This window comes from Rosa chinensis, chromosome 5 (genome assembly GCF_002994745.2).
Source record: "Rosa chinensis cultivar Old Blush chromosome 5, RchiOBHm-V2, whole genome shotgun sequence".
Taxonomy (NCBI): Eukaryota; Viridiplantae; Streptophyta; class Magnoliopsida; order Rosales; family Rosaceae; genus Rosa; species Rosa chinensis.
The window spans coordinates 14,184,600-14,205,335 of NC_037092.1; the positions used below are offsets into that span (position 1 = coordinate 14,184,600).

A 20,736-nucleotide genomic window follows, 5' to 3' on the forward strand; every position below is an offset into this window, starting at 1 on the left:
TGGTGGTAATGGTATGGAATTCGATCAACACTACTTATGTTCATTTTTTGATTCCTCTTTGTATGCAGGTTTGAACACAAGTTTTGGAGTTCAACTAAAGGAGTTGTCTCCACTCCAGACTGTTAGTTAGATTATTTATAAATAATTGGTTAGATTCTTTGCAACTTGAGCGACTACAACTTCATTTTCATAATCAATGAGTTTCAATAGCTTTAGCATAAATGTAGTTAACTTTAGCATATATATGTAATAAAAGTGGTAATCAATGAGTTGGACTAACTTCTGTCTATGATTTATATAATCGTATTCTTTTGCTACAATACCCTGGTCTCAGTACAGTTTAAGTTGTTGATGCATACTGAATTTGTGCAATGACACCCGAACACCGTTGACGCCGTCTTTCACGCGCGAAAGACAACGTATAAATTATCAATGAGCCGTTTGTACAAGATGATATGATTAGGATCCCAGATGCATTGGTTATTCCTTGGGTTGGTGATGAATCTCTTGGCCAACTAATTGCTTCTATATTTCTAGGTTTAGAGGACAATGCATTTGATAGGTTTTATATGGTGGATAGAGCTATTATAACGCCTAGGATGAGGATGTGGACAAGCTAAATGAAGTGGTATTGAATTTCTTTCCAGGTGAAGATCAAATTTATTATTCTTTTGATAGAGTTGAAGATGACCCTCACAACTTATATCAACAAGAATTCCTAAATTCTATAGCTCCAAGTGGTTTGCCCTCTCATAAGTTAGCTTTGAAATTGGGTGCACCCATAATGCTGCTTAGAATTATTGATATAAAAAGTGGGCTATGCAACGGGACAAGGTTAATATGTCGCGGGTTCTCTCTGAATTTTATTGATGCAGAGATTCTCACCTGTCATTTCAAGGGTACAAGAGTTTTCCTACGACGAATTCCTATAAAGCCTTCAGAAAATGTGAAGCTTCCGTTCTCTCTCATACATCGGTAGTTTCCTATTAGATTTAGTTTTGCACTAACAATAAACAAAGCTCAAGGCCAAACAATTCCAAATGTTGGTGTGTACCTCCCTAATCACGTCTTCAGCCATGGCCAGCTTTATGTAGCTTTATCAAGGGGAGTATCCATACAAACAATCAAGGTCCTAATCAAGAATAGTGCCATTGAAGAAGAACCTGGAGCTCACACAAGGAATGTTGTATTTAGAGATGTTATAACGTCATGCCAGAGGCAATGAGATGATGACCATTGTAAGAATAAGCTTTCTTTACCTTTTACATATATACAGGTTTATACTTGCAACTTATTTATTACTTCATGCATACAACTTTCAGAACAATATAACAAATAATTTTCATTTGAATCTCTGACAGGATCCTATAATAAGACAGTTCAATTTGATGCCACAGCTTCAAAATGAGATTATGGAACAAGGGGTAACACTATTACAATTTATCAATTCCATGCATCATGCTCGACAAAGTCTTCCATGACTTGGATTCAAATTTAGTTAGGATTCTAATATATTTTTATCTCCCCATTTTTTTATTGCAAGCCCGTTTTAATTTTGTGAGCTACTCATATAGTCATATGAGATCATCTTTGGTACTCACTAGTGATGATATGGTACAATTGGGCTAAAACAGTAAAGTGAAATTTATGTAGTTGCTGTTTTTCTTTTTCCTTTTTTGACAATTTTTTTTTTCTTAAATTGATAACAGGTACGATATTTATTGATTTTATGTTAGTGTATTGGAAATTTATATGTTACAAGTTGTCACTTGGATTGAATTAAATTGTAAGTTGTATTCCATATTCGAATTCAAATACTTATTTTTAAATATTTGAAATTACAAGCCAGCGACTTAGAATTGAAAAAACAAAATGGAGCTCATATGGTTGCTTAAAATATTGATTTTGTGGGCTTACATATACTGAAATGCCTAAAGCGAGTTTGCACACGCACGCGTCGGAAGGGTAAAAGATCCGATGTAAATAAATAACTTTTGTCAGTGATGATACTCGGTCATGCAGTTAATCCAACGGGCCATGGGTAAACTGTCTAAGTTTTGCACGTCCAAGTTTCGAAGCCTCTCCACATTTTATTAACCCAATAACAAAACCCCAACCTCTCTTCCCACTCGCTTCATCACAAGAACCCTAAACCAAAACCATCTTCTCCAAACCCTCTCTTCCACCACCACCATGCCCCCAAAATCAAAACCCAAAAAGCGCAAAACCCCAAAACCAATAATCATTCCCACGCCGGAAAACCCAACCCCGTTGGAGTTCTCCACCGCCATAGCCAGAACCGGCGTCGCCCAGATCTGCCACTCGATCGGCTTCAAGGTCACGCAGCTCTCCGCCCTCGAAACATTAACCCACGTCGCGATCAACTACCTCGTGGCCATAGCCAAGTCCTCGGCCTCATACGCCGCCAAGGCCAACCGCACCGACTCAAACCTCTTGGACTTCACGAACGCAATCCACGACTTGTCGTTGGTGCAGGGCTTCAACGGCGCGTCGGAGCTGCACAGGAGCTGCGTTTTGGGCTCGACTGTGTTGAAGGACCTGGCCAAGTTCGTGGAGTATACTGATGAGACTCCGTTTATGTGGCCGATTCCGCAGCGCGAGAAAATGGGAGTTGAGGAGGAATTGGTTTTGAGCAATCAGGAATCGGATTCCGGGAGAGGTGTTGGGTTACATGTTCCGAGATGGCTGCCCGGGTTGCCGGAAGTTGGGAAGCCGAAAGCTGTTAAGAGGAGGAATGGGGAGGAGCTGTGGGAGAATGTGGTGGTTGGGAATGGGAATGGGGATAGTGAGAATGTTGGGAATGGGAATGGGAATGGGAATAGGGAGTTGGGGGTTAAGAGTAAGAGGGGGAGAGTGAGGTTTAAGATTGGTGTGGTTGAGGAGAAGGGAGGAGGGTGTGTGGGAGTGAAGATGAGGAATGGGATTTGCAGAGGAGGGAAGAGAGTGAGTTGGAATGGTAATGGGTCCAATTTGAATACTGGGATTAGGATCCTTGGAGTTGATGATGATGGTGATGGAAAAGGATGAGTGTTAAATTTGATTGGTCCAGAGAATTGAAATGGGATTGGTGTTTGTTTCCGACTTTCAGAATTCAGACTCGGAAAGTCTGATGCTTTTTGTTGGGTTGTTGAAAGCTACAGGACTCGAACGGATGATCTGCATGCAAAATGAAGACGCGGGTGACTATCACTATGAGCCATTCGGCCTACTGAAGCTATTTTGCTCCGAAAGCTATGTTGCTACTTATATACCGGTTGTGTGGTAAACGGAATGCTGGAATTGTAAATGTAAATTCGTCTTTCTATACAATTTTAAAGATCAGCTCCAGCTTTCAAGCATTATTGAATTGATGTACGTCTCGTGTTGTATGCATACGTTCTTGCATCAACTACTAAAACTTGTAAATGGGAAATATCCACGTCTTTTGTCAAGTAAAAGGCCTTAGTTGGTGTCGCAAACTCCTGACGTTGCAACCACAAACTCCTGACGTTGCAACCAATTGAGTGCATGCTAATGCGTATATTTCAACAATGCCTATAGAACTGAAATCGGAAAACAATGAAAGAAGCACATAATTCATGAGAAACCCATTTCAAGATGAGAGAATAAGCAACTTCATTATGCATTCTAAAAACAGAGTAATAACATATATAGGGAGTTCCATTCACACAAAAAATACGCTTTCTCCTACCGCCCACATATATCTGGAAATCACTGTTTTTTCACCGAGTACAGAGTCGCAACAGATATTTGATATTTCTCTTATAATAACACATAATCTCAGAAGTCGGGATTGACAAGATTAAACGGATCAGGCGAAGACTCAGTTTCCGCCGCAGTTGAAACCATGGCAAACAGAGAGGATTATGATGAGGATCAATGCAATCAGAATTCCCAAAACAATCAGCTTCACCTTCATATTCTGCAGCCACATCTTCCTTCTCATTTTAGTCCCAACGTTACGGAAGTCCTGTGCCTGTAAGCACATCAATTTTAACCAATAAGTCAGACTTTCACAGTAACAACATTTTCACAGGGACAAGAAAGAATGAGGGAAAGGGGAGGGGAGAATAAAAAAAACTGAAAGAAAAGAATCGACTTTGAACGAGACATCGCATTTAGCAACCTGCTAAAATCTTATGCCAATGACAAAGGGACTGCTCAATTTCTTTTAGAAGATCATGCTTTTGTCTTAAAACATATATTAGATGTAGATTACCACAAACTACAGCCTGAGAATAAGATACTTATAATTAGTAAGTACAGACTTTGTTTCAAGTAAAAAAATTCACACTAATATGAGATGACCTGATGATGAAGAGTCTCAGTCTTATCAACCAAAAGCTCTATCTTTTCCCCTCTATCCAAAACCTGCATCAAAACATAAAATGAAGATATGAGAGAATTGTTCCACAATATATCCAAGAACATAGTATGAACTATGAGATAGCATCTTGGGAAACAAATAAGTCCATCCAATGACTTCTATTCTCTGTGTATCTAAGAATGGATAAGCAAGCACCCAATAAGACATAAAGAACAGAGCTACACGCTGCTTTCAAGTAAAACCTCCATTCATTATGCTATACATGTAGTTCATCAAAAAGACTTAGAAGCACTATGTAATAGACACTCAAAATATTCTTTGAAGAAAATTTCAAAAGTAAAAAGACAAGTTTCTGCAAATTCACTTTCTTCCACAAAAATGAGACCATTATAATTATAGTCTCAAGCCTGGTACCACATTCCCATCTCAACTAAAATTGGGCCACAGCACCCATTGTTGTATGTCAATTGGGTTCTAAGAAGACAAAACAAGCTTGCAGACACACGTGCACATTTTTGACATGTTTGTGTGTGCATGAAGAGCATTTCATTGTCAGTCACAAAATTTTCTATAAGTTTCTCTCTAGATTCTCAAATCTGATATCAGGCAATTAACAAAGCAAGCAACTGGCCAGAAAAGAAAATAATAAAATAAATATATAGAGGCAGTTGGAGCAAATAATAGTGTTTCCCGTCCGTGGTGAACAATCTAATGAAGACAACTGATACATATTAACCAAGCGAAATACCTTTTCAATGTTCTCCATCATAACACCTTTAACTTCTGAAACCTGGGCCTTAACCTTAGCAAGCTTGCTTATTTCTTCAGGATGATCAACACAGTATTGCATATGTTCCTTCAATTTTGACCTGCAAATAATGGAAAAGCAAATCAGCAAATTTAAACAAACCAAATCAAATGAGCATGCCTTTAATAATCATTATCAAGCACAATACCCAAATTCCTTGTTAAGACTGTTGGCAGCAGCTGTAGCGGCCTTGCCACCACCATATTTCGCAACAAAATCATCCTTCGCACGCTCCAGAAAAGCAATAGGCACTTGTCTTCCAACTGATTCATCTGCCACCACACAGTATGCTGCAACAGCGAAAAATTTACTTCAGTATACCACTTCTAATTAACAATAACAAGTACTAAAAAAACACCGAGTCCTAACATATACACCTATGCAATAGCTCGACAAAATCTTAGTAAGCCGATACAATGTGTTACAACTATCAACATTATTTATCACCACTTCAACAATTGACAATGAAGCCTATGCAAGGAAATCAAAACATATTTGAATTTGAAGTATCCTTCCGATGAAATCAAGACAATCACAATACACTTAACTTTCAAAGGGAAATAAAATGTAATCTACTGATCATTACTGTACAATGACACTTGATATGTGAACAAAATCGAAATCCGAATCAGAAACAAGCAGAAGATCCAAGATCTGGAAACCTAATGCGCTACAGAAACCGATAACCACCGCCGGAACACAAAATCCACAAAAACAAACGAAATAATCAGCATCCATAACAGATCTAGAAGCAATTAGCCACACAAAACTCTAGCCTCAAGTTCAGTTAAACAAAGCAAAAAAGCACAAATCAACCTGGCGATAGAAAAAGCAAAAAACGGAGAAGAGAGAGATAGGGAGGAAAGGAGGACGTACTGTAGCCATTGTCGACGAGGTAATTGAAGGTGTGGCCGTCGCAGTTGTAGGTGAACTTGTTGTTGGTGGCCGGAAGCTTCTGGAGGCACTGGAAGGCTATGGAGTTGAAATTGCCGCTGAATTCGGTGTACTCGGCAAGAATCACGGTGCCTCGCGCCACGAACGCGTAGATCAGCGACTTCTGCCCCATCTCCCACCGCTTCGCTTCTTCTCTACTCTCCTCTTCTTCTGGTGACGGCACGCACAGAGAGATTTTGTAGTGCGCTTTTTCTATTCCTTTTTTCTTTTTTTGGTTTTTGGAATTTTGATTTGAGCAGGCTCTTTTTTGGTGGTGTTTATCTCTCTCTGATCTGTACTCCTCCTCCCACAATTTAGAGAGAGAATGAGAGAGAGAGGGGAAAAGGTAAAGTTAAAGGGCGGAGGTTTAATGAGGTTTAAAAGTAAGAGAGAGAAAGAGAGAGAGAGTGTGGATGAAGAAATGTGTGAAAGCTTAATTGTGAATTTAAATCAGATTTAGAGGGACAATTGAGTTTGGGGAAAGATTTTTGTAAGGTCGCCCTCATGTGAGATTCATGAGCTCCTTTTTTAAAAGAGTTGAATTATTGGTTTATGATAATTAGCGATAATGGAGTAACATTGTGTCTGAATTTTTAAAGACATGAGGAGTGCTACCGCAAAGTCAAATAACACTTCTAAAATTATGAGTTTATAAGTTATTTACGAATAAATGTGTTTCGCCAAAAATTTTACATGTATGTATAAATTAAGTATGAGAATTCTCATTGCCTATTTTATTAATATTTATAATGTGAAATAGTTGTTTATTATCTTTATAGTTATTATATGTATGCATTGCTTGTAAGTTGTAACTATATTTCCAATCACATTAATCTCTTAGCGAAGAAATAAAATAAAGTTATAATGAAAATCTCATTTTCAACCTAGATAAATCTTGCACAATTAAGATTCACACATGATAGGAAAACTTAGAAATGCAGAAATCTCAATTGAAAGTGATATGGTCCCATATCACACATAATGTGATGCTTGATGGTAATTAGTGAAAAAGAATACAATTTGGCTTGATGCTTGAATCAGATCCTGTTTTTTTTTTAGGTTAATAGAGAATTAGATCTTGTTATAATATAAAATAGTGGGGCTAGATTTGGCATGTGATTATTCACCAATTGGAGGAGCAAAATTTGAATCCATGCCTTTGAATCTGAGCCATGCGATTCCTAGGACTCGCTTTCAGTGGCATAGTTCAGGTGTTCTGTAGGAACGGCTTTGCTACCGAGGTTGTATAGAATTAAAAAACTGTAATTAAATAATAATAATAATAATAATAAATAATAATAATAATAATAGAGGTAAAGCATCAATTTGCTCCACCCGCAACGTCACCGTTCAACTTCAATGTCACACACACCCTCAAGAAATGAATTAATGAAATGATGTACGAGTCTTGCGCACCCGTGCTTGTCATTTCATCTTTCACGTCAAAATGTATTTTGTCACGCCTATATTGTGGTTTAGTCCAAACTCCAATTGTTATCTCACAATACTCCAAAAAAAAAAAAAATAATAAATTAGGATTACATAAATAAATGAAATGTTTAGGTATATATTGTTTGTATACGACAACTCCCTCACAATAACGTGAGTCTTATGCTGGTGAGTCTCACCTCATTGTGAAATACTGTCTTGTACTATTGTACATCATAGTTTTTAAGTGTTATATATGCAATCTCCTACTCAGATCTTTAATTGATTTTGTGGTTAGTCATACTCAATTGCCAATTCAATAGTGAAAAATGATAAAAAAAAGAAGTAGAAATCTAGTTATTTTTCACTACTGAATTTAAATCTAAGGACAATATGCACAATAAAGTACCAATTAATTAAGGGGAGTGTGGATGAATTAAAATTCACACTCCCTGTTTTAGAATCCACACTCCATATTTTTTTAGTAACTTAAATGTTGTATTGCTATTAGAATTGTGACCAAAAAAAGAAAAAGGGAGTGTAGATTTCACTCCCCTTAAATAACCACATTATATATATTTTCTTAACTAGATCTAATGATAAAAAAATAACAAATAAAAAAAACCATTTTGAGTTACACCAAAGATTAATGAATAAGTTTTTTTGTTTTTGTTTTTTAAGATTATCGAATATATGTTCCAACTCCTAAGTCTTAGCCTTGCCGACAATGCCAATATCTCACTGTTTTGGCCTTTCAACTTTGATCAAAGTTGGATCAGGCCTAGTCGACATTTTTGCCTTGTGATTTGGGGGGGGGGGGGGGGGGGGGGGAGGGAAAGAATCAGAAAAGAAAGTATAGAAGACTGCAAGTAGAACAATATCTGGCAAAGCATTCGCATTACAGCCGCAAAAAGTAAAGAAATATTACAGAGATTCTGTCCCCTGGCTATACAACCCCTATACAACCCCTAGAAGCATTCTCAGGCTGCTTCTAGAATTAATCAACAAGACCATTACTTAACTAGCAATATGTAAAGCCACTACCAAACCCAGACAGCAATCACAGCATAGACATAAAGCATCCGTGTGATCACCAACATGATAAAAAAAAACTTGATTAAAATTTCTTTAATATACAACTCAATAAACTGTTCACACGGCACAATTTGGCAGGGGTCATTTTAAATGCAGCAACATGATATAGGACTTGTACCATTTTGATTCTCTATGCATTGTCCCAATGGTCTGTCTGCTCTACTTTTCTACTGCTGAGACTAAACTAATAGAGGACGTAAGGAAGTCAGAACAAGCTTATAAACACCAGAGTAATTGCCAAAAATTTTCAAACACCACTAACGGATGCTTCCATGTTTCGAGGAAGAGGTGTATTCCTATCGTCAGTTGTCATATTTTGCTGTGTTTTCAAAGGTGGCAACATGGGGATCGCCCATGCCGGTGAACTGTTAAGCCACAGCGCTTCACCAGTTTCTTTGTGCTTAAAGTCTGGAGCTTTTGCGTTCCGCTGTAAATGTAAATGTAGCAAGGCAAAAACATTAATCGAATAAGCAATGAAGGGTAAGGAGACCATGCAAGACGGATCAAAATCTACACAGTTTACCTTCTGCAATCTGTTATCCCACCATTTATCTGGGTTTTCCACCAAGTCCTTCCAGGATTTATCACCTAAATTGAGGCAGAGTAACAAAGTGGATATCAGATTGATTCTTAAACAAGTTAAGAAAACTCGTAACCCTCCAAGTTCTTCACAATTCTCTCTCTTCCTTGTTAAGCAAGCAGGACCTCTTTTGACCAAGTAGGCCACAACCAATAAGTTTAGCATGAAAATGAAAGCCATTAAATTTCCAGGCTAACCTCTACCCTCATTTGCTTGTTTGGGCTTCAGAATTGGAACATCAAACTCCATGCCTTTAAGCTCTGACAAAACCCACTGCGGTACCTTGTTAAGCCAGAGTGCATGACCACCATCCTTACACTTGAAATCAGGGTGATTTCGCTTTACCTGTAAAGAACATAGTTGTGTTAAATCATTTACCAGTCAATCAATGAGAAAGACATGTGAAAGGATTCTCACCAATTTATTACGTTTTTGGTCACGGTAGTCCATCCATTGTTTTGGATTATCAAGAAGGTCTCTCCAAGTACCCAATGTAGAGTCCCCATCTTCCCTCAAACTGGCTGAAAAACAAGTCAGTCCCTCCTTTGTCGTCAGTAATAAGATTATATTTCGTGAACAACTTGCACTTCAAAGTTTTATTTAATAAATACAACCAAGAACTAAAAGATGAAACATGAAATCTTTCAATATATCAAGTGCTTACTTTCGGAACTATGTGAATTAGGTTTCTGATCAAATGTCAAGGAATCTAACTTATGTTGGATCCATTCAGGAGTTGAATCATCAATCGTACGTAATTCGCCATTACTCTTACGCTCAAAGGCTGCAGCCTTTGGAGAACCCTGAGCACAAATTATGAAAGGGTATGAGAAATTGCTTACACATGAAAGGATTATATCACCATTTGTACAAAATAAAATAAAAATGTCAACTGAAATAAACCATATAAAAGTTGCTACCTCTTTCGACCTGACGTCCCACCACTCATGAGGCTTGGCAAGGAGATCTTTCCACACAAGGATATTTTTCCACACTAGGATATCTTTCTGTGATTCATTCATATCATCCTTCTCACTTGCCACTATAAAAGAGTATATATATGAGAAGCTAGAGGTTGTTAAAAGGAAAAGTAGGGTAGCAATTCAGTTTTAGACTATGATGCATGGTCAAGAGTATTAACTACAACAATGCATCAATATGGATGATGGCATCAATAGACGTATGTTTTTCTGCCTAGTATCACTGTTGGAATTCAAACTGAGTGACAGACCCCATGCCAAGCAAATTGTAAGTAGGAAGCCAAAGAACAAGACTTTGTCAAAATCAACAGACTCCATAAGTGGTTGTAAAGATAATTGAAAACACTTGATTAACTCAACCTGGGCAACATCAAATTGCTAATCGGAAATTATTTGGCATCTCCATAAAGAACATTTTGGTTGTAAAGATAATCTTTCCCATTTCAGACCAACCAAAATGTTGCCCCACCGACAACTGTTCTCAAACTCACTATAGATAATTCCCAAAACCAAAATTAGCTAAACCAAGCTTCTGAGAATGGAGTTTAGTTCAATGCACATTGAAATTTACATGGACCAAATAAGCATGTCAGGTTCCAGGTTCTCTGATGTAAATACCTAGCATCCAAGTAAAGCAGAATATGTAATATAAAGTTTATGCAACATCCAAAACAATATTAGGGTTTGTTGTGTTTTGATATTGTAAAAACCTTCAAAATGAACTCTTCACACCAATAGACAGACACGTAATATTTTGGCTATCCCAAGCATTTCCAAGTATTAAACCCTATTGTTATCTGCTTCTAAAAGTTACAAAGCCGAAATTCTACAAGGCTTTTGGCCACCAGGTAGCCTTCAGAAAATGCAGAATAATAATTTCTCTTTCTACAGCTGAAGCACTATACACCTTGACCAGTGCAACGGCATAATGACCCTGTTCAAACCTGACTTATGCTTCAAGAATAAAAAAATTGTAACACATTGGCATGCCAAATGTATTCCTGATTTTGAATTTTACTACATTCTCAATCACAAATAGAGAAAGTCGAGAGAAGATACAAGGAAGGCTAATCCTGAGACATGCATACAATTTATTTAATATTGTTTCTTTAGGTGCATCTTTCATTAAAGCAATATCTAATAAATATAGAACACCAACTTAAGTATGGATTAATGGAATTATATTGAAGTACTTCAGTGTCAATGTTTTCAGCACTAACAAATCCCAGTTTCAATATCACTTAGAACAGGTCAAATTTTATCTTTAAGTGCATCTATTTCCACTGAACATCAGGTGACTAACAAAATATGAATCACTAAAAAGGTGATTTACCAGTGTGATCAATGGTCCTTTCTTCACTGCCATCTTTGGATCTTGTATTCATTGGAAAAGATTCCTCCACAAAGTTGAGTGTATGCACCTTAACCTAACAAGGTTGAGCTTAAATGTTAGATACATTAGATACACGATAAATACATCTTAACTATATATACAACCAATAAAAAGACAGGAATTGGAAAGAGAGAAAATATTAGCACAGAAAAGTTCAACCCCATAGTTGCTAAAATAAAGTAAGACTAACTAATATTGACTTCCAAGTTCCGACTATGCAAAAGCATCCTCAAAATTACCAGCAGCAAAACTGAAGCAATGAAAACAGCATTATCAAATCAACTCAGCTATACTACGCCACTGTTCATGCAAGTGTTTGAATCAAGACCGATGCCTCTCTTCTATCCAGAGAAGCACCAAAACTAGAGAGCAACCATGCTTCTCATCAACTTAATTACTTCAAAATGATAGCACAAACGAAGGTATGGCCCCAAGTAATCACATTATACCTTCTCAACTGAATCTCTAGTTTAAACCATTGCCAACACGAATCTAGACCTCAAAGCTAATTACTGATCTTGCACACATGCCGAACCAAACTCAATACTTACCGGCACAATAACCAGTATGCAACAAGGTCACTAAATCTTTAAAGCAATGCAATACCACACTAAAATTCTGCTCTTTCAGTTTAAAGGGTCAGCAAGAAGTTACCTGCAAACGAGCCTGACCCTCATGAGCATTAAGATGATTCAAATCCGACCTCAAATTCCCAGCAACAAACACATAATCATCGTCTTTCACATGTAAACTCGCAATGTGAGCCAAGTCCCCCTCGAAAATAATCGGAATCCTATCAACAAAAAGCCACAAACTTTAAAACTCTTTCACACTAACAGCCACCCCCAACTACTCAAAAGTTGAAAACCATCATTACCGGAGCGACTTGGACGAAGAAGAAGAAGAAAACGCGGTGAGAACGGTGGCGGCCCAGAAAGCTCCATCTTGGGTAGTCTGGACCTGAAGCGGCGTACGGACGTGGCCGATGAGGCGGACGGAGTTGGCGACTTTGGGCTGGAAGGGGACTTCAGTGGGGCGGGGGAAGTTGGGCTTGGTGGGGGGTGGGGACTTTGGAGTGAAACGAGGGGTGGAGATGGTGTAGGTGTTTGGGGTTTTGGGTTTAGTGGTGGAGGTGGAGGAGTAGTGGGATTGTAAGGGACGAAATGGGAGGCGTTTGGTGAACGGTGTTGATCGGAAGAGGGAGTTCATGGCAAAGTTGGGGGGTTTGGATTTGGGGGTGTGGGGTTGAGAGTGGAGAGGAGTGAAGTAGTGGCCAGGTGAGGTTGTGGTTGCTGCTGCTACCGTGCCGGAACAGAGCTCCATTTTTGGAGAGTTTAGGAATGAAGAGAATTTAATTTTGGGATGAAATGACCGTTTCGTCTATGCACTTTGGTGTTTATTTCACTCTGCAGTCCTGGTAGAGTCGTAGGCTATGGCGTTGAGATTTGAGAAGGTCGTTTTTTTTTTTCTTCTCACCTGATTACATTCTTCAATGCCTTCCGACTTTCGACGCAAAAAATTCGTTCTATGTATCAGCAGTGCAAGTAAATCAGTAAGTTCAACAAATCTCAACCGTTGATATTTATGTGTAATTTATTTTAATAATGAAAAAAATGCACTTAATATTATTTAGCAGTCCATTCATGTTAGTATTAAGAGCAACTCCAACAGCGTTCTATAAATTTCTATATAATAGGGAAGTAAAAGTCAAAGCTTTAACATATTTTTCTTCTCCAACTCCAACAGCTTCCTATATTTACAACAATCTCTAAAATCTCCATATTTTTCTTAAAATTTTAGAGATTGCTGTAAATATAGGGAATTTGGTTTTCTCTTTCCTTATTTTCTCTAAAATAAGAATAGTTATAAGGAATCAGAAATCCGTTGGAGTTGCTCTAAGTGTATATTCAGTATATTGAATACTCTTTCTCTCTGAGACTCCAATCCTTAATTGTCCAACTAAAAAGTGAATGGCTAATCATCACAAAATATACACTACGCTTTTCCTATATGCTCCTTTGATTAGCTTGCATTTGTGTTGTTTGATCGTGATAATAATTAAAGTATTGTTCTTATGATTTTGAGCATCATTCCTAAGGATACCCATAATTCAAAAGGAAGTCCGAAGAAGGGACTAGTAAGTCTAAATAAAAGACAACACACTAGACACTCAAAAAAAAAATAAAAATTAAAGAGAACACGCTAGAAACACAAAAAGGTCATTTAACATATCATTAACCAAAAAAAACACTTGCGAGGGTTGAAGCCGGGTTTTGTGTATTTGGGGAATTGAAGTATTGGACCGCTTTCTGGTAGGTTCGTTAGGAGAAACTTGTCGTCCCTTCTCAATCGATTAACAACATTGCGTAGGTCACAAACGCTTGAAACAAGTGCCGCAAACTCAAAACACACTCGCTTACAGAAACAAACCAACAGTATGGAAGCACCCGGCAGCCGTAGCAATACCAACAAAGACCAAATCGTCGACGTCCGGTCGGTGGTCGAAGCCGTCTCCGCCGACGACTCCTCCGACGCCCCTCTTTACAAAGTCGAAAGCCTCTGTATGCGTTGCGGCGAAAACGTACTCCCTCTCTCTCTTTCTCTCTCAATCAGTCCTTTTTTTTCTTTTTCTCTGATTTTATTTATTAAAGTTTTGATTTTTGATGTTTTATTTTGCAGGGCACAACCAACTTTTTGTTCACTGTGATTCCAAACTTCAGAAAGGTGATTCCTTTGTTTGATTATCAGTGTTCTTCAGCTTCTTATTGTTGTGGTTAATACTTAATAGTGTTGTTTGTGAACAGATTTTGCTCTCCGCTTTCGAGTGTCCGCATTGCAATGAGAGGTGATACTATATGCTTACAAATTCGTTAATTTGTTTGATTGGTTTGGTTTTGTGGAGTGGAGGTTTTAGTTGTGTTTTATTGATATAGGAATAATGAGGTTCAGTTTGCTGGTGAGCTTCAACCCAAGGGTTGTACCTACCGCTTGGAGGTGCCTTCCGGGGATCCCAAGGTACTACCCTTTAGAGTTATGAACTGACATTATACTCTTATGTCGCAAAATAAAAATTATTTGGAACTGAAATGTAGGTACGGAAGCCTTCAGTGATTTCTTTTCAACTTTAGTTGGAGTTTAATGATATCTGCACAACATGATGCATAATGTAGTTTCTTATGTATGTTGTTTACCCAAAGTTGTTGAGGAGTCCCCTTGATGAGCTTTTGTTTTTATGCAGATGCTTAATAGACAAGTGGTGAAATCTGAGTTTGCTACTATCAAGGTACTTGGAATGGATCTTGAATTCTTGATTGCAATGCATTACACATAATTTCTCTTCCATCTTGAGTTTTGGCCAAGTGACAGTCTTCTCACATTCAATGTTAAATTGACATTAGGAAAATGAAAAGGAACTGGTTTTCTGTTTATTCATGTCTGAATGTAGCTTGGGAGCCATTTCAATTGGTAGCAGGGTACTAGTTTAGTAATTTTTATTTAGTACAAAACTTTTGGAACAGTTCACATTTTATTTTCTGCTGGCATATTTCATACTTAGAGGACATGTCTGTATATTCCCAGCAGCCAGGCATCCTTATTTTCTTTTGTGAGATAAAGGCCTGGGTGACATGCAAGTACTGCCAGATCTTTGGTACTTATGCTGATCAAGTGCTGAAAATAAAAAAATGGAATATTGGAATTGTTTGTTTCATGGAGGGCAGAGTTTCCATGCTACTTTTACTTTCTTCTATGATATATGTCCATTGAGTTTTATTATGACTTCCAATATTTTACTGTCTTTCCTGGCGAGATACCAAGAACTCAAGAAGAGAAGACATAGGATACAAATGTTGATACATAATTACAAAGTCCTGCTTCTTACTCAAATTAATTATTCTTTTTTTTGTTTTTTTTTTTGCTGGTCTTGTCTATTTTAATTGCTTCAACAACGTAACCATAGGGTATTAAGTTTTACATTTTCTTCTGTTTTTCTTAATAATGCAGATTCCTGAATTAGATTTTGAGATTCCTCCAGAGTCTCAGCGTGGATCTTTGTCAACGGTATTCTTTTACTTGCCGATTTTCTGTAGTAGGTTATAATTTGCTGCTTTACTGGACAAGTTCCATCTGATGGACATTTTGAGCTCTGTATTTGGTAGGGATATCCTATTATTTACCAGTCTGTAGTGATACCATTGCAGATGATACTCATATTGTTTTGTGCTTTAAAAGATACTTCTAGAAGGGGTGTCAATCGTTGAAATGTGAACTGATGAAATTGGCAAGCACAGTCAGTTGTTGGCTAGGTCTGGTTGGGTGATGATATATAGCTTTTGGGATGGGTAGGCACGTTAAAGTGCTTTGGACATTACTTTTATAAATGTGTAGTTTTATGTGTCTTATCTTTTATCCTCCTAGAAGCCCCTTCCCCCAAAAAAAGAAAAAAGGAAAAAAAAAAAGCCCGTTTCCAATTGCTTCATTTGTCCTGGATTTATGTTTGATTATTTAGGTGGAAGGCATATTATTACGAGCAGCAGATGAGTTGCAGGCACTTCAAGAAGAACGCAAGGTTCATATACAAGTCTTACATTCATTCTTTGGTGCTTGATTATATCTTTTTAAGTATATATTTACTTGCTATCTTGTTGGCTATTCCAGAGAGTGGATCCTCACACTGCTGAAGCTATAGACCAATTTTTGTTAAAGCTGAAAGCATGCGCAACAGGAGATTCATCTTTCACCTTCGTTTTGGATGATCCTTCTGGAAACAGCTTTATTGAGAACCTGTAAGATACTTTAATTTTAAAGGGCAACTTTTTTATTAGTTTTTTTTTTCTTTCTCTGATTTCTAACTTTTCAACTGGTCATGCTGTACGATAATAAGTTTCTTTAAGGGGCAACCTAGTTGTGTGTTTTAAGCTGGATCCATTTTCAAAAGAATGCTTTTAGTGCTGTCTGGGTAGTTTTATTTCCATGAGCTCATTTTCCCTTCTTTTCTCTTACTTTGAAAGTTTAGAGCTTTAATCTCTCAGATTCCTTATGGGATGCAATATGTTAAATTGTTAGTTGTTTGGGTTCTGTTGCCATTTAATTACCTCTTGTTCATAAATTTTGGAGCATTCATTGTCTGACTGTTTCGGTGACTGAGGATATAAATTTCATGTGATCAGGTTTGCTCCATCCCCTGATCCATTACTAAGTATCAAGTTTTATGAGCGAACTCCAGAGCAACAATCAGTGCTAGGGTATGTTGTTGACTCATCACAAACAGGACATGCTCATGATGTAGCATCTACGAATCCAATTGGTCCTGACCAGGAGCAAAGAGTACCACATGGTTCAATTGGTGCAGCAGCTGGTCATCGTGCCATTGCTCAGAGTAATACTGAGGAAATTTCTGAAGCTTTGTTTCGATACTCTGCACCAGAGGAGGTACAGCAACTATTAAATAAGTTATTTCATTAGTATTCTACAATTCTATAATTATGTGCCCATTTGTAAATTTTTCAATGCTACGTTTTCCATTGTATGTTAACAGGTGATGACTTTCCCATCAACATGCGGAACTTGTACTGCAAAATGTGAGACTCGAATGTTTGTCACTTGTATCCTTTGTGTCTTTTTACCCTTTGGATTGTGAAAAAAGCTGGTTATTTTATGATCTAATCTTTCCATTTGGTTGAGTTTAACAATTAGTTCAGGTGGTGGGACATGTATGTGTTTCTAAATTATATACTTGCAAGACTTTTCTTAACAATATATAGACATCCCATACTTCCAACAAGTAATTGTCATGGCATCCACTTGTGATGCTTGTGGTTACCGCAACTCTGAGGTTTGTATTGATCTGCTTGTTCTCTCTTTTTCTTTCCCATGCTTCAATGGTAATTTTTGCTCTCTTGTGCAGTTGAAGCCTGGTGGAAGAATTCCTGATAAAGGGAAGAAAATTACTCTTTGCGTAAAAAATGTTAAGGATCTTAGTCGTGATGTCATAAAGGTATATGCTTTGTTCTTATTGTATCTCATCATCATTGCATAATCATTGCATTTAACTTAATTTCCTATACCACTGAGATGTGTCCGACATTGCATCTTTCTATGCACTGGTTGGGGTGATAATGAATTGTTGTAATGGAGTTTTGGGACCTGCTGCTTAAGAACCTAGGGCCATTAGAATTTTACTCGCAATTATCAGGGGCTAGTAAAAATGTTATTACAGGATGAAATTTGATGGGGTTTTTGTTGTGAATTTGGCTCGTTGATATGTCTAAGTTGATTAGGATTCAAGGCCAAACCAGATGGGTAAATGAAGATTAGTGCGCACAGGAATTCTTCTAGTATCCTAATGGGTTTTGGAATAGGAAGAGTTATTCCTATTGATTTAGACCTGGAAAGTAAGTTCTATTCTAGTTAGGAATAGGAAAGCTAGCTCTCTTTCCTTGTTCTAATAGTTTTAGGAATCCTAATGTGACATGTTTGTAACCAGCACCTATAATCTATAAATAGGGCTGCAGGGAGGTCACATAATGTGTCCTCAGATCAGAGGAGATCAAAGAGAGATCTCAGAGTGTTCTCACAGGGGCAGGGAGAGCCAAGGGTGATAGAGAGATCTAGCAAAGGGGTTGGGGATTAGCATAGGGATTTCAATAAGTACTTGTAATCAAGTTGTTATTCTCCATAGTGCTAGTGATTCTCAAGAGAGATCACACAGAGGACGTAGGCAAAGTTTTTGTCGAACCTCTATAAAATTCTGTGTTCGTGTGCTGTGGTTTTTCTTGATGTGATATTTTGCATCATCATCCTATTACTGTTTGCAGTCATAAGTCTATAAAGAGAAACAAGGTTCTGGGTAAAAGGTGCATATTTACTACAGTTTTCTCTGCCTTCAGTATTTTGCATTCCATGATTGGAGCTTTCTCAAGTACCACATCAAGGGGCTATATCCAGTGGTTAAGTTCTGGATGTAGATTACTTTATACTTGATGATAGCCATGTTCAAAAATTACAATAACCTTTAGAAAGTTTGAAACTTCAGAGTTCAGACTGCTGTATTATTGTGAGATTCTTACCTTTGAGGAAGTCAGTTTTAGTGATGAATATGTGGACACTAAATTCAAGACTTACGGATCGCACCTGGGATTCTAAGTGTATGTGGACAGAAACGAAATTCAAGACTTATGGATGATACCTGGGATTCTAAGTGTTATAGTGGGGATGGACAACCATATAGAGGATGTTGTTTGAGCTTTGCAGATGCTAAAACTGTCAAATTATATATAGAATCGAAATACTTTTAAAGCAGAGGGTGGCACTTGGAAACCAGAAATCCAGTAGTCAATAGTTTGTGTCTTGGGTTGTCTCTCAAAGTTGCAACTTGTTCATAATACGGCTGCAGTTAACATGCTTAATTAATTTCTATATGGTTTGAGGTGAAGTGGCTATAGATTGGGTAGGCGCATTAATATGAACATGAGAATTTGGCTGATTTTGTCCACTTAGAGCTGTTTAATTATTGTTTCTTTTTGTGTATAAAGTTCACCATCGTCTGACAAACCTTTATGTTGGACCAGTCGGATACTGCAAGTGTGAAAATTCCGGAGCTTGAGTTGGAGCTGGGTAGTGGGACCCTCGGAGGACTTGTTACAACTATCGAAGGGTTGATCACGAAAATTTGTGAAAGTATGTGTTGATTTTGAATCTGTGTTGTCTGTGCCATCCCGTTGTGTGATTCTTTTCAGTTTCTTCATATATATCGAGTAATGTTGTGTGATTCTTCTTTTTCAAGGAGTGAAATTCACACTTCCCATTTTACAATCCACACATTATGTTTCCTTTTTTAATAACTTAAATTTTTGTCTTTAGTAACTTAGTTTTGTCTTTTTATAAGAATTTCAATAAAAAAGGGAAAGGAGTGTGGATTGTAAAATGGGGATTGTAATGTGTGTGCTACTTCCCTTTAATTGATCTTGGTTTGGTCTTGAGCTTGTATGATACATAATTAGTTCCTCTTTGCAGGCCTGGAGAGAGTGCATGGGTTTTCTTTCGGAGATAGTCATGATCAAAATAAGAAAAACAAGTGGTTAAACTTTACAGCGAGCCTAAATAAGGTAGTGGATAGCCTTTTAGTTGACGTTGAATAAAAGATGACATTGTGGACTAGTTTATTTTCACAATAGATGATACATTGGAGGATGAAACACTCCTGTACAAGAAAACTACTCACAAGTTACAAATTACAACTAGTTCCTCAGATGATGAATTCTTTTGTTTGTTCATGACCTCTCTCCATTGAATGCAGCTTCTGAGTTTAGAAGAGCCTTTTACTTTAATTCTTGATGACGCATTGGCCAACTCTTTCATTGCACCCGTGACTGATGATATGAAAGACGACCACCAGCTAATGTGTAAGTCTCTCTTGCTTTCATCTGGACCATCTGCTGTCACAAGTTAAATCACGTTTTCATGCCTTTTGTCCTCTGGGAGAAAATGTAGCTCAGGTAGAGATGTGTTATGTGATGTTAACACTTTTTTGGTTGGGGAGCAGGAAATAACTGGGGCTTTAGAATCTATGGGCGTGCATTAGTAAATTTGATTTGTTATACCCATTGCTGATATTTTCTTGCATTCGACTACAAGTTATTCACTCCTTGCCAGGATTCTATTACACTGCTAATTCTATCTATCATTCAACAATAATATTTATTTACATGATACCCACAGTTGAGGAGTATGAGAGGTCATGGGAGCAGAACGAGGAATTGGGTCTGAATGACATTGATACCTCTTCCGCGGATGCTGCATATATCACTGAGGAGATGGCGGCAACAGACAAGACGGGGTTGTAAATCGATTTGGAACTCTGCCTCTTCCCATTTTTTTCTCAGGGGAAAGGCGATGCTGTTGTGAATTAGTATAGGCCCAAGTAAAACTTGCGTTGTAGCAATTTACTTATGATTGGTCTCATGCTGCATATGCAATAATGTATTCGTCTTTGTTTATGAATTGAGTAATCTACTTTGAGTATATTTTGATTGACGTAAGTATGTCTTGGCCCCTTACTGCCTCAGACTTGGGTCTCTGGTGTCCATTAACGTCGACATTGCTCGAAGGTGAGGCGTTTGGAGAGGGATTTATTCTCAATACTAAAAACAAAGATTTTAAAACCATATTTGG

The 20,736-nt window shown here is 37.7% G+C and overlaps 4 protein-coding genes across 4 annotated transcripts; 2 read left to right on the plus strand and 2 right to left on the minus strand.

Moving 5' to 3' along the window:
- Positions 1–2,105: 2,105 nt before the first annotated feature.
- On the plus strand, positions 2,106–3,371 carry LOC112165652 (transcription initiation factor TFIID subunit 8). Its single transcript, XM_024302256.2, has one exon. It carries the CDS (start codon positions 2,194–2,196, stop codon positions 3,046–3,048), a length of 855 nt encoding a protein of 284 aa, XP_024158024.1. The 5' UTR covers positions 2,106–2,193; the 3' UTR covers positions 3,049–3,371.
- Positions 3,372–3,611: 240 nt separating this feature from the next.
- Positions 3,612–6,418, minus strand: LOC112165653 (vesicle-associated membrane protein 721). Its single transcript, XM_024302258.2, has 5 exons — positions 6,033–6,418; positions 5,305–5,446; positions 5,097–5,217; positions 4,330–4,392; positions 3,612–3,997 (listed from the first exon to the last, which is right to left on the minus strand). The coding sequence occupies exons 1-5, from the start codon at positions 6,220–6,222 to the stop codon at positions 3,845–3,847; spliced, it is 669 nt and encodes a 222-aa protein (XP_024158026.1). The 5' UTR covers positions 6,223–6,418; the 3' UTR covers positions 3,612–3,844.
- Positions 6,419–8,630: 2,212 nt separating this feature from the next.
- Positions 8,631–12,925, minus strand: LOC112166011 (protein OSB3, chloroplastic/mitochondrial). The gene is made up of 9 exons (XM_024302759.2): positions 12,443–12,925; positions 12,220–12,358; positions 11,506–11,599; positions 10,113–10,234; positions 9,857–9,995; positions 9,610–9,713; positions 9,390–9,537; positions 9,136–9,200; positions 8,631–9,039 (listed from the first exon to the last, which is right to left on the minus strand). Exons 1-9 carry the CDS (start codon positions 12,886–12,888, stop codon positions 8,860–8,862), a joined length of 1,437 nt encoding a protein of 478 aa, XP_024158527.1. The 5' UTR covers positions 12,889–12,925; the 3' UTR covers positions 8,631–8,859.
- An 886-nt stretch (positions 12,926–13,811) lies between these two features.
- LOC112165539 (zinc finger protein ZPR1) lies at positions 13,812–20,586 on the plus strand. The gene is made up of 16 exons (XM_024302089.2): positions 13,812–14,146; positions 14,245–14,289; positions 14,370–14,410; positions 14,499–14,580; positions 14,804–14,848; positions 15,568–15,624; positions 16,073–16,132; positions 16,222–16,349; positions 16,734–16,995; positions 17,102–17,168; positions 17,328–17,398; positions 17,471–17,560; positions 19,134–19,242; positions 19,579–19,670; positions 19,862–19,967; positions 20,284–20,586. Exons 1-16 carry the CDS (start codon positions 14,003–14,005, stop codon positions 20,406–20,408), a joined length of 1,524 nt encoding a protein of 507 aa, XP_024157857.1. The 5' UTR covers positions 13,812–14,002; the 3' UTR covers positions 20,409–20,586.
- The last annotated feature ends 150 nt before the right edge of the window (positions 20,587–20,736 follow it).